The 12,615-nt window shown below is 37.8% G+C and overlaps 1 protein-coding gene across 1 annotated transcript in view; it reads right to left on the bottom strand.

Annotated features, from left to right (window-relative positions):
* Positions 1 to 12,615, bottom strand: part of THEGL (theg spermatid protein like) — a 56,888-nt gene that overhangs the window by 4,776 nt on the left and 39,497 nt on the right. Inside the window, 1 exon segment of the mRNA XM_047090836.1 lies at positions 5,839 to 5,953. Coding sequence (XP_046946792.1) covers positions 5,839 to 5,953 — 115 coding nt within the window.

The following is a 12,615-nucleotide window of genomic DNA, read 5'->3' as shown; positions in this document are numbered from 1 at the left end:
AGAAAGGCAGAACCACATTCTCCATACACAATGCTGAGCTAGTCCCCCAAGTCATTCCTCACTATCTTAATTATGGAAATGTGTTCAAATTATATGGTCTTCTATTTTAATTACTAGTATTCAAACTCAAAACTTACCACAAGACTTTAAGAGGAATATAGTCAATAAAAATAGGGTTTTAACTGTGAGCAGAAAAATAATAAACAAGATATGTTCCAAATCCCTTTTTGTGTTAAGACGTTGATGATACTAACGCTGACAGTGTTTTACATGTACTCACTCATTTTTTATCTCACTTGGTATATAATTTTTATTTGTATTTCACTTATGGGGAAACTAAGGTTCTATATGAAGTTCAGCAATTTATTTGAGCTTATATAGTGAATAAGTTGCAAAGTTGGGAGTGAAACCTAAGGTCCTATCTGTCTGTACAATTCCATGATAAGAGTATTTTTCTTGGGTTTTCCCGCTCTTCCTCTGGTATCTCTCAATACCTTATTTATTCTCTTTTATGAGTATCAAATAATCTTAATTATTTACCTATAGGTCTATGGTTTCTTCTAAATTGAAATTTACTTTAAGGAAAGGAACTGTTTTATTATTCTTATTGTGTCTTACATAATATAATTAAGAAATATTTGTTTAATGAATTGGATTAACAAGTGATCATTTTATTTCGTTTTTAATTGTAAGCCTTAACTGAAAGCAGTGGTTGTCATATATTTCTCTGATTTTCCCAGAACCTGATAGGAGGCAAAGTTTTATTCATTGTAAATGATTAATTAGCCCTTCATGGAATTGTACAGACACTGAGCCTGGATTGCTTCAATGGTAAATTCTATCAAATACTTAAGACAAAAAAATAATATAAGTGATGTACAAACCTACAGAGAATACAGATGCTAAGCCCAGATTGCTTAGACGGTAAATTTCTTTCAAATACTTAAGAAGAAATAATATAAATCTTATATAAACCTACAAAGAATAAGAAATACTACTAACCTATGGTGATAGAAATTTGGAAGTGGTTGACTCTAGGGCAGGGGGTAGAGTGGAATTGACTAGAAATAGTCAGGAGGAAACTTTTTGGGATAATGTTTTATATCTTGATTGAGGTGATTATTGAATGGATATATACATTTGTTAAAATCTTATTAAACTATACACTTAAGATCTATGCATTTTATGTAAATTATAACTCCAAAACTGCAAAATATATGCTGGAAAAAATAATTTATATATATATGTATATATATATATGTGTGTGTGTGTATATATATAGCAATATTATATTATATTATATATACATATATATAGTGAAGAATATCTATAATATGTAAAGAACTGTTATGAATCAATACAAAATGTGTAGACCATTAGAAAAATAAAAAGCCATGAATAGACAAATTTATAAAAGAAAAATACATAGTTAAATAAATGTTGAGAATTACTGAATTTGTTAATAATCAAAGAAATGAAAGTGTTTATTAATGAGATATTATTTTTATTATAAAATTAATATTTCGTAAAATAATATCTAATGTTGGCAAGAATGCACTGCAAAAGTCAGCCCAAATAATGCAACTGGCTATGTAAATCAAAATCACTTTTGTTGGAACACATTTTGGAATAATATATAAATCACCTCAAAAATGTTCATACCCTTGATCTGGTAACTTTACTTCTCAAATTTTTGTTCTCAGAAAATAATCAGATTGAGAATAATGGTGGGGAGACATGTTGATAGAATGACTTCATAAATTAGGACAACAAGTCAGACAAAGTCATGTGAGGTATCCAGAGTACATGTGTTTAATACTCAAAGATATCTGCTAAATATAAAATAGGAGTCTTCAAGCCAAAATCTCTCAAGAGTCAAAGATTTTGAAAATCTAAACAGTTAGGAGCTGCAGACATCTGCAAGTAGAGAGAGAATGATGGATATGCATTAAGTGAGCTATGAAACCAACTCTTTTTAAGTTTGTAGTGACAAAGTTACCATAAAAAAGAGACTCAGTAACACATTCATAGAAGGGAAAAAAGATTTTTTACAGTTCATCCATCCAAAGTCTCTGGTGGCAAGTAATCTCAGGTACCTGTGACAGTAACTTGGCTCCCTTTGTGGGCATGTGTATTTTTTTTTTTAAGTTTATTTATCTTGAGAGAGTGTGTGTGTGTATGAGAACACACATGTGAGCAGGGGAGGGGTAGGGAGGGAGAGAGAGGGAGAGAATCCCAAGCAGAGCCCACACTGTTGCCATGAAGCCTGATATGGGGCTCCAACTCAGGAACCATGAGATCATGAGCTGAGCCTCAGTCTAATGCTTAACCAACTGAGCCACCCAGGTGCCCTATTGGGCATGTGTATTTTTAAACTCTCGGAAAGTTCAGCATTAACTGCAAAGAAGCTAAGAGAAACAAAATCATAGAATTAATAAATAATACCTGGTACTAAGAATAAGTATGCGCTAGAATTGATGACATTTGGACATGGACTATGGAGTGGATACAGTATCTATCAATTAAACTTCCTCATTTTGATAACAATCCAGTGGTTACATAAGATGATGTCCTTGTTCTTGGGAAATACACACTGAAGTATTTAGGAAAATGACTATATGATATCTGTAACTCTCAAAAATGATTCAGGGAAATAACTAAATACACACACACACACACCCCCCACATGGAGGAGACAGAATGATTAAGCAAATGGAATAAAATGTTAATTCTTGCAACTTTTCAGTAAATTAAAAATTATTATAGAAACAAAAACTATGTGTATATTATTAAAATTAAAAAGCACGTACATGGGGGTTCCTGGCTAGTTCAGTTGGTGGAGCATGTGAGTCTTGATCTTGGGTCATGAGTTCAAGTCTCACACTGGGCATAGAGCTTACAAAACAAAAAAACAAAAACAAACAAAAAAACAAAAACAAAAAAAACAAAACCATGTGCATGTTTAAGAGAATTTGGCCTTTTAGAGTGATCACCTTACAACTGCAACTTGAAGCATATATGTGAGTTATAACATTACATTGAAATCTTAAGTTTATGTCATTCTTACAACATTGAAAACTTTAAGTTCACCATATTTATAAGTTTAATGTAGATTTTCAAATAGTTATTTAATATTTGAGATTTTGTTCATTAATGTAGATGGCTGAAGTAAAAGGCTTACAAAATAAATCAAATATAATATATTAGTAAATATGATTTAAGTTATTTGGAGGCATTTGATTAAGTTTAGAAACCAAATCAAACATTATTCAGGACTCTTAAAAGTTATTGTTAAACTTCTGGAATTATAAACAGAGTAATAAAACTTATGCATTAAATTTAAAAGCCTGAGAAAGAAAAAGATTTTTTTACTGTTTATTTATTTTTGAGAGAGCGAGAGACAGAGAGAGAGAGACAGAGTGTGAGTGGGGAAGGGGCAGAGGGAGAGGGAGACACAGAATCCAAAGCAGGCTCCTGCCTCTAAGCTGTCAGCACAGACCCTGACGCAGGGCTTGAACTCAGGAACCATGAGATTATGACCTGAGCTAGAGTCAGATGCTCAACCTACTGAGCCATTCGTTCATCCCGAAAGAAATAGATTTTTAACTTCAAGTTTTAAAAATTGACTACTAATTATTTAAATCAAGAACATACCTCTGAACAGTCTTTTCTATATACAAAAACCATGCTCAAGGATACCAAAAGACTCATATCACTGGATTTGCAGGTTCTTTTCTTAAGTGGCTATAAATTCTTTGAAATTATTCTTCTCTCAGTGAGAGTTGGGGTTTGTGTCCCTGACCCCTTGAATCTGGCCAGACTTGTAACTCCATAAATCAACAGAATATGACTGTAGTGACATTATGTGACTACCAAGGCCAACTGAAAAAAAATTATGCCGTTCTACCTGGTTCTTTTGGTATGCTCACCCTTGAAACATTCCATTTTAGAATATTCCTTATCAGAATACAGCTGCTATGCTGAGAGAAGTCTAAGCTATATGGAGAGGCCACAAGAAGGTGCTCCTGTGGATATTCCCAACTGAGTCTAGCATTTAAGTCATATCAGCCAAGGTACCACACACAGATGTTGTTATGGACTGACTGTTAATGTCCCTCTCAAATTCATATGTTGAAGTCCTAGTCCCCAGTGGGTTAATATCGGGAGGTGGGGCCTTTGGGAGGTAATTATGTTTAGATGAAGTCATGAGGTTAGAACCCTCATAATGGGATTGGTGTCCTTATAAGAAGAGAGATAAGAACTCCTCTTTGCACACAAAAAGAAGTCATGTGAGTACACAGCAAGATGGTGACTGTCTACAAACCAAGAAAAGGACCTTCATCAAGAAGAGAATCTGCTACACCTTGATCGTGGACTTCTCTGTCTCCAGAACTGTGAGAAATAAATGTCTTTTAAGCCATTCAGTCTATGGTATTTTGTTATAGCAGCCCAAGCTGATTAAGACAAGTATAAAGGAACTTTCAGCCCCCTACCATTTCTGACACCCAAGCCACTAGAGATATACTAGCTGAGGGATTTCTAATTCATAAAATGCTTGAGTGAAATAAAATGCTTATTGTTTTACACTACTAAGTTTGGGGGTGCTTTGGTATGAAGCAACAAATAACCAAATCCCAACTTTAAGAATTGGTTCTCTGTATTGGTTCTAGATTATCTGGAATTTGTTTTTTGAGTATTTGGATTTAAAGTTATTCATGATTCTGTTGCCAGAAGTTAAAAAAAAATCCTGGTAGTCCATAGCATGCAGTGGCAAAACAGAAAGCAAGACTTCGGGTGACCAAGCAGCTGCTACCAGAAAATATTTTAGTGAAATAAAGAAGTATAGTGGGGGGCGCCGACTTCAGCCATGTCACGATCTCGCGGTCCGTGAGTTCGAGCCCCGTGTCAGGCTCTGGGCTGATGGCTCGGAGCCTGGAGCCTGTTTCCGATTCTGTGTCTCCCTCTCTCTCTGCCCCTCCCCCGTTCATGCTCTGTCTCTCTCTGTCCCAAAAATAAATAAAAACGTTGAAAAAAAAAAAAAAAAAGAAGTATAGTGGGATTATTTGGTTGTTTCTAAGTACACTGGAGAAAGTGAGTTAAGAAATGACTGGCTCAGGCCTTTAAGCTCCCACCTTAAGGTCTGGGTAAAGGACCAGAAAGTTTCTGTGACTTCCATAAAAGAAATCCTTATAGTCTATGGTCACAGGGCTGAAAATTCTGAAAACCAAACTCGAAATCTAATTCTGTGAGTGGGTGAATTATAGTGCAAATTGAATTACCAAATTTGGTCTCCTATGTTCAAGTTAAAGCAATGATTGAGAAGGAACAGGACCTTGAAAATTGGAATGGGAATATATGAGCAGATTCCAATGAAGATGGGGACCCCTAAATACGGCTGAGCCTTTCTTATGAATACAATCAGCCCTTTCTCTCCTGCCTGAGGAGGTCAGATTCCCCCTGCCTGAAGAACTTGTATTGGGTTGCCCTGAAGTAGATACCTTCCAAGTAAGTGCTGGCCTACCCTTACTATCTCTCATTGCTTCTGGGTGTATAACAAGACCCAAGTTCCAACTGCCTAAACAGCCTTCCATAGACTTCTCTATCAGCTTCCACAATTGCTTAAATTCTGCATAGCTGTTCTGCTTCTCTGATTAAATCTTGGCTGATAAATTAGGCATAGAGGAGATAGTAAGAAAAGTTCATTTAATGAGAGGGAAACATAAACAGGGGAGAAAGGAAGATACACCCAGAAATAAGAGGACAGCATGCTACAGTTATAAACACGTTACATGTTGCAAAATCAATCAGGAACTGTTTCTTTCACATGGATCCACTTACCTTTTTTGGAGGAACATAGTTTGGATTTATGGCTTTGGCTATTGACAGTTGTAATAAACGGGGTGAAGGATCAGAGATTTGATGAGAACTTCTTGTTAAGTAATCACTGTAGGGCCTATATACAAATGGAACATGAAATATTATAATCATTGGAGGAAAAATAACTGCATTTTTTCATTGCTATAATCAACCTCTGATCAATTATATATATTGTTTCTATCTTAAAAACTTCTTTTCCCATAATCATAGTTGGGTTTTTTTTTTAATATCAGATTGGTGTTTTCTAAAAATATTTATACTATGAGCCACAGTAAGAAGTGCATTTTATACTGTGATACAGTATATGTAAATCTGTGTGTGTGTGTGTGTGTGTGTGTGTGTGTGTGTGTGTGTGCTGTATATCCAAAACAAAATTATCATGAAACAATGCTTTACCTGAGTAAGGTATTCTGATTTTTTTAATTCCATTTGATTTCATTAAAAAAAAACTGGAATCCATTTTATGATCCACTGATGGGTTGAGACTTGCAGTTTAAAAAACACTTCATTTGAGCAGAACGGACTCTCCAGAGCCAAGCGTAGACAAGAGGCCCATGGAAGAGGGTAGGAAGGGCGGAGAGGTGGTGCGCGCTACATGGACTGGTGGGAGGGAGCCGGGGCGGAGGGACAGCCCACCAGCAAAGCAGAGCCCCTGAGTCTGGCTTGCAAAAGCAGAGGGGCCAGACTCCGTGAGTTCTGACAGCCAGCAGGACTTAACATCTGGAATGTTAAAAGTCAACAGCTCTGCTTGGAGAGTGGGAGGGTGAGAGAACACTGGGTGGGAGAGTTGTTGAGCCCTGGAAGACAGAGCTCAGCTCGGCCAGAGTCATCTCCCTCTCCCATCCCCCAGCAGAAATCCCAAAGGGAACCAGTTTCTGTCACCAAACTTGCTTGCACTGCACAAACACACAACGCTGTGCTTCTGTGGATCCATCCCTCTGACGGGTCTGCCTCCCTCCTGGTGCTGCAGGGCCCCTCCCACAGGGGACCACCGACAGCAAAGCAAGCTAAGCCTGCCCCTCCCACCCTGTGCACCCTGCGGATCCACCTCGGCTAATATGCCAGATCCCATCAAAGCAGCACCACAAGCCTGGTAGTGTGCAAGTAGCCCAGACAGGGGCCACACCACTCCACACTGAGTCCTGCCCCTGGGAGAGGGTGAGATAAGGTACACACCAGTCTGACTGTGGCCCCAGCAGTGGGCTGGGGACAAACATCAGGTCTGACTGCAGCCCTGCCGACCAACACAAGTTACTCCAGACAGCACAGGGGAAGTGCCCTGCAGTTCTGCGCCACTCCAGGGACTACCCAAAATGATGAAATGGAAGAACTATCCTCAAAAGAAACTCCAGGAAGTAGTGACAGCTAACGAATTGGTCAAAAACGATTTAAGCCATATAACAGAACAAGAATTTAGAATAATAGTCATAAAATTAATTGCTGGGCTTGAAAAAAGTATAGAGGACAGCAGAGAATCTATTGCTACAGAGATCAAGGGACTAAGAAACAGTCATGAGGAACTAAAAAATGCTATAAATGAAGTGCAAAATAAAATGGAGGCGACCACAGCTCGGATTAAAGAGGCAGAGGAGAGAATAGGTGAATTAGAAGATAAAATTATGGAAAAAGAGGAAGCTGAGAAAAAGAGAGATAAAAAAATCCAGGAGTAAGAGGGGAGAATTAGAGAACTAAGTGATGCAATCAAACGGAACAATATCTGTATAATAGGAATTCCAGAAAGGAAGAGAGAGAGAAAGGGGCTGAAGGTGTACTTGAACAAATCATAGTTGAGAACTTCCCTGATATGGGGAAGGAAAAAGGCATTGAAATCCAAGAGGCACAGAGAACTCCCTTCAGGCATAGCTTGAATTTATCTTCTGTATGACACATCATAGTGAAACTGGCAAAATACAAGGATAAAGGGAAAATCCTGAAAGCAGCTAGGGATAAACACACTCTAACTTATAAAGGGAGACCCATAAGACTAGTGGCAGATCTATCTACTGAAACTTGGCAGGCCAGAAAGGAATGGCAGGAAATCTTCAATATGATGAACAGAAAAATATGCAGCTGAGAATTCTTTATCCAGCAAGTCTGTCATTCAGAATAGAAGGAGAGATAAAGGTCTTCCCAAACAAACAAAAACTGAAGGAATTCATCACCACTAAACCAGCCCTACAAGAGATCCTAAGGGGGATTCTGTGAGTGAAATGTTGCAAGGACCACAAAGTACCAGAGACATCACTACAAGCATGAAACCTACAGACATCACAATGACTCTAAACCCATATCTGTCTATAATAACACTGAATGTAAATGGACTAAATGCTCCAAACAAAAGACGCAGGGTATCAGAATGAATAAAAACACAAGACCCATCTATTTGCTGTCTACAAGAGATTCATTTTAGACCTGAGGACACCTTCAGAGTGAAAGTGAGGGGATGGAGAACTATTTATCATGCTACTGGAAGTCAAAAGAAAGCTGGAGTAGCCATACTTATATCAGACAAACTAGACTTTAAATTAAAGGCTGTAACAAGAGATGAAGAAGGGCATATATTAATAATTACAGGGTCTATCCATCAGGAAGAGCTAACAATTATAAATGTCTATGCGCCCAAATATATAAAACAATTAATCACAAACATAAGCAACCTTATTGATAAGAATGTGGTAATTGTAGGAGACTTTAATACCAAGGATTAAAGCAATAAATACACTATGAGCAATGGATAGCTCATCTAAACACAAAATCAATAAAGAAACAAGGGCCCTGAATGATACATTGGATCAGAAGGACTTGACAGATATATTTAGAACTCTGTATCCCAAAGCAACAGAATATACTTTCTTCTTGAATGCACATGGAACATTCTCCAAAACAGATCACATACTGGATCACAAAACAACCCTTCATAAGTATAAAAGAATTGAGATCATACCATGAACACTTTCAGATCACAATGCTATGAAACTTGAAATCAACCACAGGAAAGTCTGGAAAACCTCCAAAAGCATGGAGGTTAAAGAGCATCCTACTAAAGAAAGAATGGGTCAACCAGGCAATTAGAGAAGAAATTTAAAAATATATGGAAACAAGTGAAGATGAAAATACAACAATCCAAATGCTTTGGGATGCAGCAAATGTAGCCCTGAGAGGAAAATAAATTGCAATCCAGGTCTATCTCAAGAAACAAGAAAAATCCCAAATACAAAATCTAACAGCACACCTAAAGGAAATAGAATCAGAACAGCAAAGACACCCCAAACCCAGCAGAAGAAGAGAAATAATAAAGATCAGAGCAGAAATAAATAATATAGAATCTTAAAAAAACTGTAGAGCAGATCAATGAAACCAAGAGTTGTTTTTTGAAGAAATAAACAAAATTGATAAACCTCTAGCCAGGCTTCTCAAAAAGAAAAGGGAGATGACCCAAATAGATAAAATCATGAATGAAATTGGATTTATTACAACCATTCCCTCACAAATACAAGCAATTATCAGGGAATACTATGAAAGATTATATGTCAACAAACTGGACAACCTGGAAGAAATGGACAAATTCCTAAGCAACCACACACTTCCAAAACTCAAACAAGAAGAAATAGAAACCTTGAACAGACCCATAACCAGCAAAGAAATTGAATCAGTTATCAAAAATCTCCCAACGAATAAGAGTCCTGGACCAGATGGCTTCCCTGGGGAATTCTACCAGACATGTAAAGCAGAGATAATACCTATTCTTCTCAAGCTGTTTTAAAAAATAGAAAGGGAAGGAAAACTTCCAGACTCATTCTATGAAGCCAGCATACTTTGATTCCTAAACCAGACAGAGACCCTGCAAAAAAAGAGAACTACAGGCCAATATCCCTGATGAATATGGATGCAAAAATTCTCAATAAGATACTAGCAAATCGAATTCAACAGCATATAAAAAGAATTATTCACCATGATCAAGTGGGATTCATTCCTGGGCTGCAGGGCTGGTTCAACATTCACAAATCAATCAATGTGATACATCACATTAATAACAGAAAAGAACCATATGATCCTGTCAATCGACACAGAAAAAGCATTTGGCAAAATACAGCACCCTTTCTTAATAAAAACCCTCGAGAAAGTCAGGATAGAAGGAACATACTTAAACATCATAAAAGTCATTTATGAAAAGCCCACAGCTAATATCATCCTCAATGGAGAAAAACTGAGAGCTTTCCCCCTGAGATTAGGGACATGACAGGGATGTCCACTCTCACTGCTGTTGTTTAACATAGTGTTGGAAGTTCTAGCATCAGCAATCAGACAACAAAAGGAAATCAAAGGCATCAAAATTGGCAAAGATGAAGTCAAGCTTTCACTTTTTGCAGATGACATGATATTATACATGGAAAACCCGATAGACTCCACCAAAAGTCTGCTAGAACTGATACATGAATTCAGCAAAGTCGCAGGATACAAAACCAATGCACAGAAATCAGTTGCATTCTTATACACTAACAATGAAGCAACAGAAAGACAAATAAAGAAACTGATCCCATTCACAATTGCACCAAGAAGCATAAAATACCTAGGAATAAATCTAACCAAAGATGTACAAGATCTGTATGCTGAAAACTATAGAAAGCTTATGAAGGAAATTGAAGAAGATATAAAGAAATGGAAAAACATTCCGTGGTCATGGGTTGGAAGAATAAATATTGTTAAAATGTCAATACTACCCAAAGCTATCTACACATTCAATGCAATCCCAATCAAAATTGCACCAGCATTCTTCTGTAAGCTAGAACAAGCAATCCTAAAATCTGTATGGAACCACAAAAGACCCTGAATAGCCAAAGTAATTTTGAAGAAGAAGACCAAAGTGGGAGGCATCACAATCCCAGACTTTGGCCTCTACTACAACACTGTCATCATCAAGACAGCATAGTATTGGCACAAAAACAGACACATAGACCAATGGAATAGAATAGAAACCCCAGAATTAGACCCAAAAAGTATGGCCAACTAATCTTTGACAAAGCAGGAAAGAATATCCAATGGAAAAAGACAGTCTCTTTAACAAATGGTGCTGGGAGAACTGGACAGCAACATGCAGAAGAATGAAACTAGACCACTTTCATACACCATTCACAAAAATAAACTCAAAATGGATAAAAGACCTGAATTTGAGACAGGAAACCATCAAAACACTAGAGGAGAAAGCAGGAAAAGACCTGACCTCAGCCGCAGCAATTTCTTAAACTTGACATATTCCCAGAGGCAACGGAATTAAAAGCAAAAATGAACTATTGGGACCTCAGGAAGATAAAAAGCTTCGGTACTGCAAAGGAAACAACCAAGAAAACTAAAAGGCAACCAACGGAATGGGAAAAGATAGTTGCAAATGACATATTGGACAAAGGGCTAGTATCCAAAATCTATAAAGAGCTCACCAAACTCCACACCTGAAAAACAAATAATCCAGTGAAGAAATGGGCAGAAAACATGAATAGACACTTCTCTAAAGAAGACATCCAGATGGTCAACAGGCACATGAAAAGATGCTCAACGTCGCTCCTCATCAGGGAAATACAAATCAAAACCACACTCAGATATCACCTCACACCAGTCAGAGTGGCCAAAATGAACAAATCAGGAGACTATAGATGCTGGCGAGGATGTGGAGAAACGGGAACCCTCTTGCACTGTTGGTGGGAATGCAAACTGGTGCAGCCGCTCTGGAAAACAGTATGGAGGTTCCTCAAAAAATTAAAAAACAGATCTACCCTATGACCCAGCAATAGCATTGCTAGGAATTTACCCAAGGGATACAGGAGTGCTGATGCATAGGGGCACTTGTACCCCAATGTTTATAGCAGCACTTGCAACAATAGCCAAATTATGGAAAGAGCCTAAATGTCCATCAACTGATGAATGGATAAAGAAATTGTGTTTATATACACAATGGAATACTATGTGGCAATGAGAAAGAATGAAATATGGCCTTTTGTAGCAGCGTGGATGGAACTGGAGAGTGTTGATGCTAAGTGAAATAAGTCATACAGAGAAAGACAGATGCCATATGTTTTCACTCCTATGTGGATCTTGAAAAACTTAACAGAAGACCATGAGGGAGGGGTAGAAAAAAAAAAAGGTTAGAGAGGGAGGGAGCCAAACCATATGAGAACAAACTGAGAACAAACTAAGGGTTGATGGGGGGTTGGAGGGAGGGGGGGTGGGTGATGGGTATTGAGGAGGGCACCTGTTGGGATGAGCACTGGGTGTTGTATGGAAACCAATGTGGCAATAAATATCATATTAAAACAAAAAATAGGGGTGCCTGGGTGGCTCAGTCGGTTAAGCGTCCAACTTCGGCTCAGGTCATGATCTCGCGGTTTGTGAGTTCAAGCCCCGTGTTGGGCTCTGTGCTGACGGCTCAGAGCCTGGAGCCTGCTTTGGATTCTGTGTCTCCCTCTCTCTCTGCCCCTCCCCTGCTCATGCTCTGTCTCTCTCTGCCTCAAAAATAAATAAAACATTTAAAAAAAATAATAAAGATAAATCAATCAATCAATAAATTAATTAATTAAAAAAAATAAAAAACACTTCACTTCCTACCAAAACCTCATATTAAATCCCTGAGATAGAAATTCCAGTCACTATCAGGGGCCCCTCTGTGATGGCCAGTCTCTTCTGCAGTGCAGTTTGAAACTGCTAGGTATAATGCCCAGCAACTTGACCAATTTTCATAGGCTGTTC

This window comes from Lynx rufus, unplaced genomic scaffold, assembly GCF_022079265.1.
Source record: "Lynx rufus isolate CCGP_SWC_20201006 ecotype Redwood Valley unplaced genomic scaffold, mLynRuf1.p SCAF_3, whole genome shotgun sequence".
Lineage (NCBI taxonomy): Eukaryota > Metazoa > Chordata > Mammalia > Carnivora > Felidae > Lynx > Lynx rufus.
Note: the sequence above shows the minus strand (reverse complement) of the source record. Positions and strands in the feature narration are given on the sequence as shown.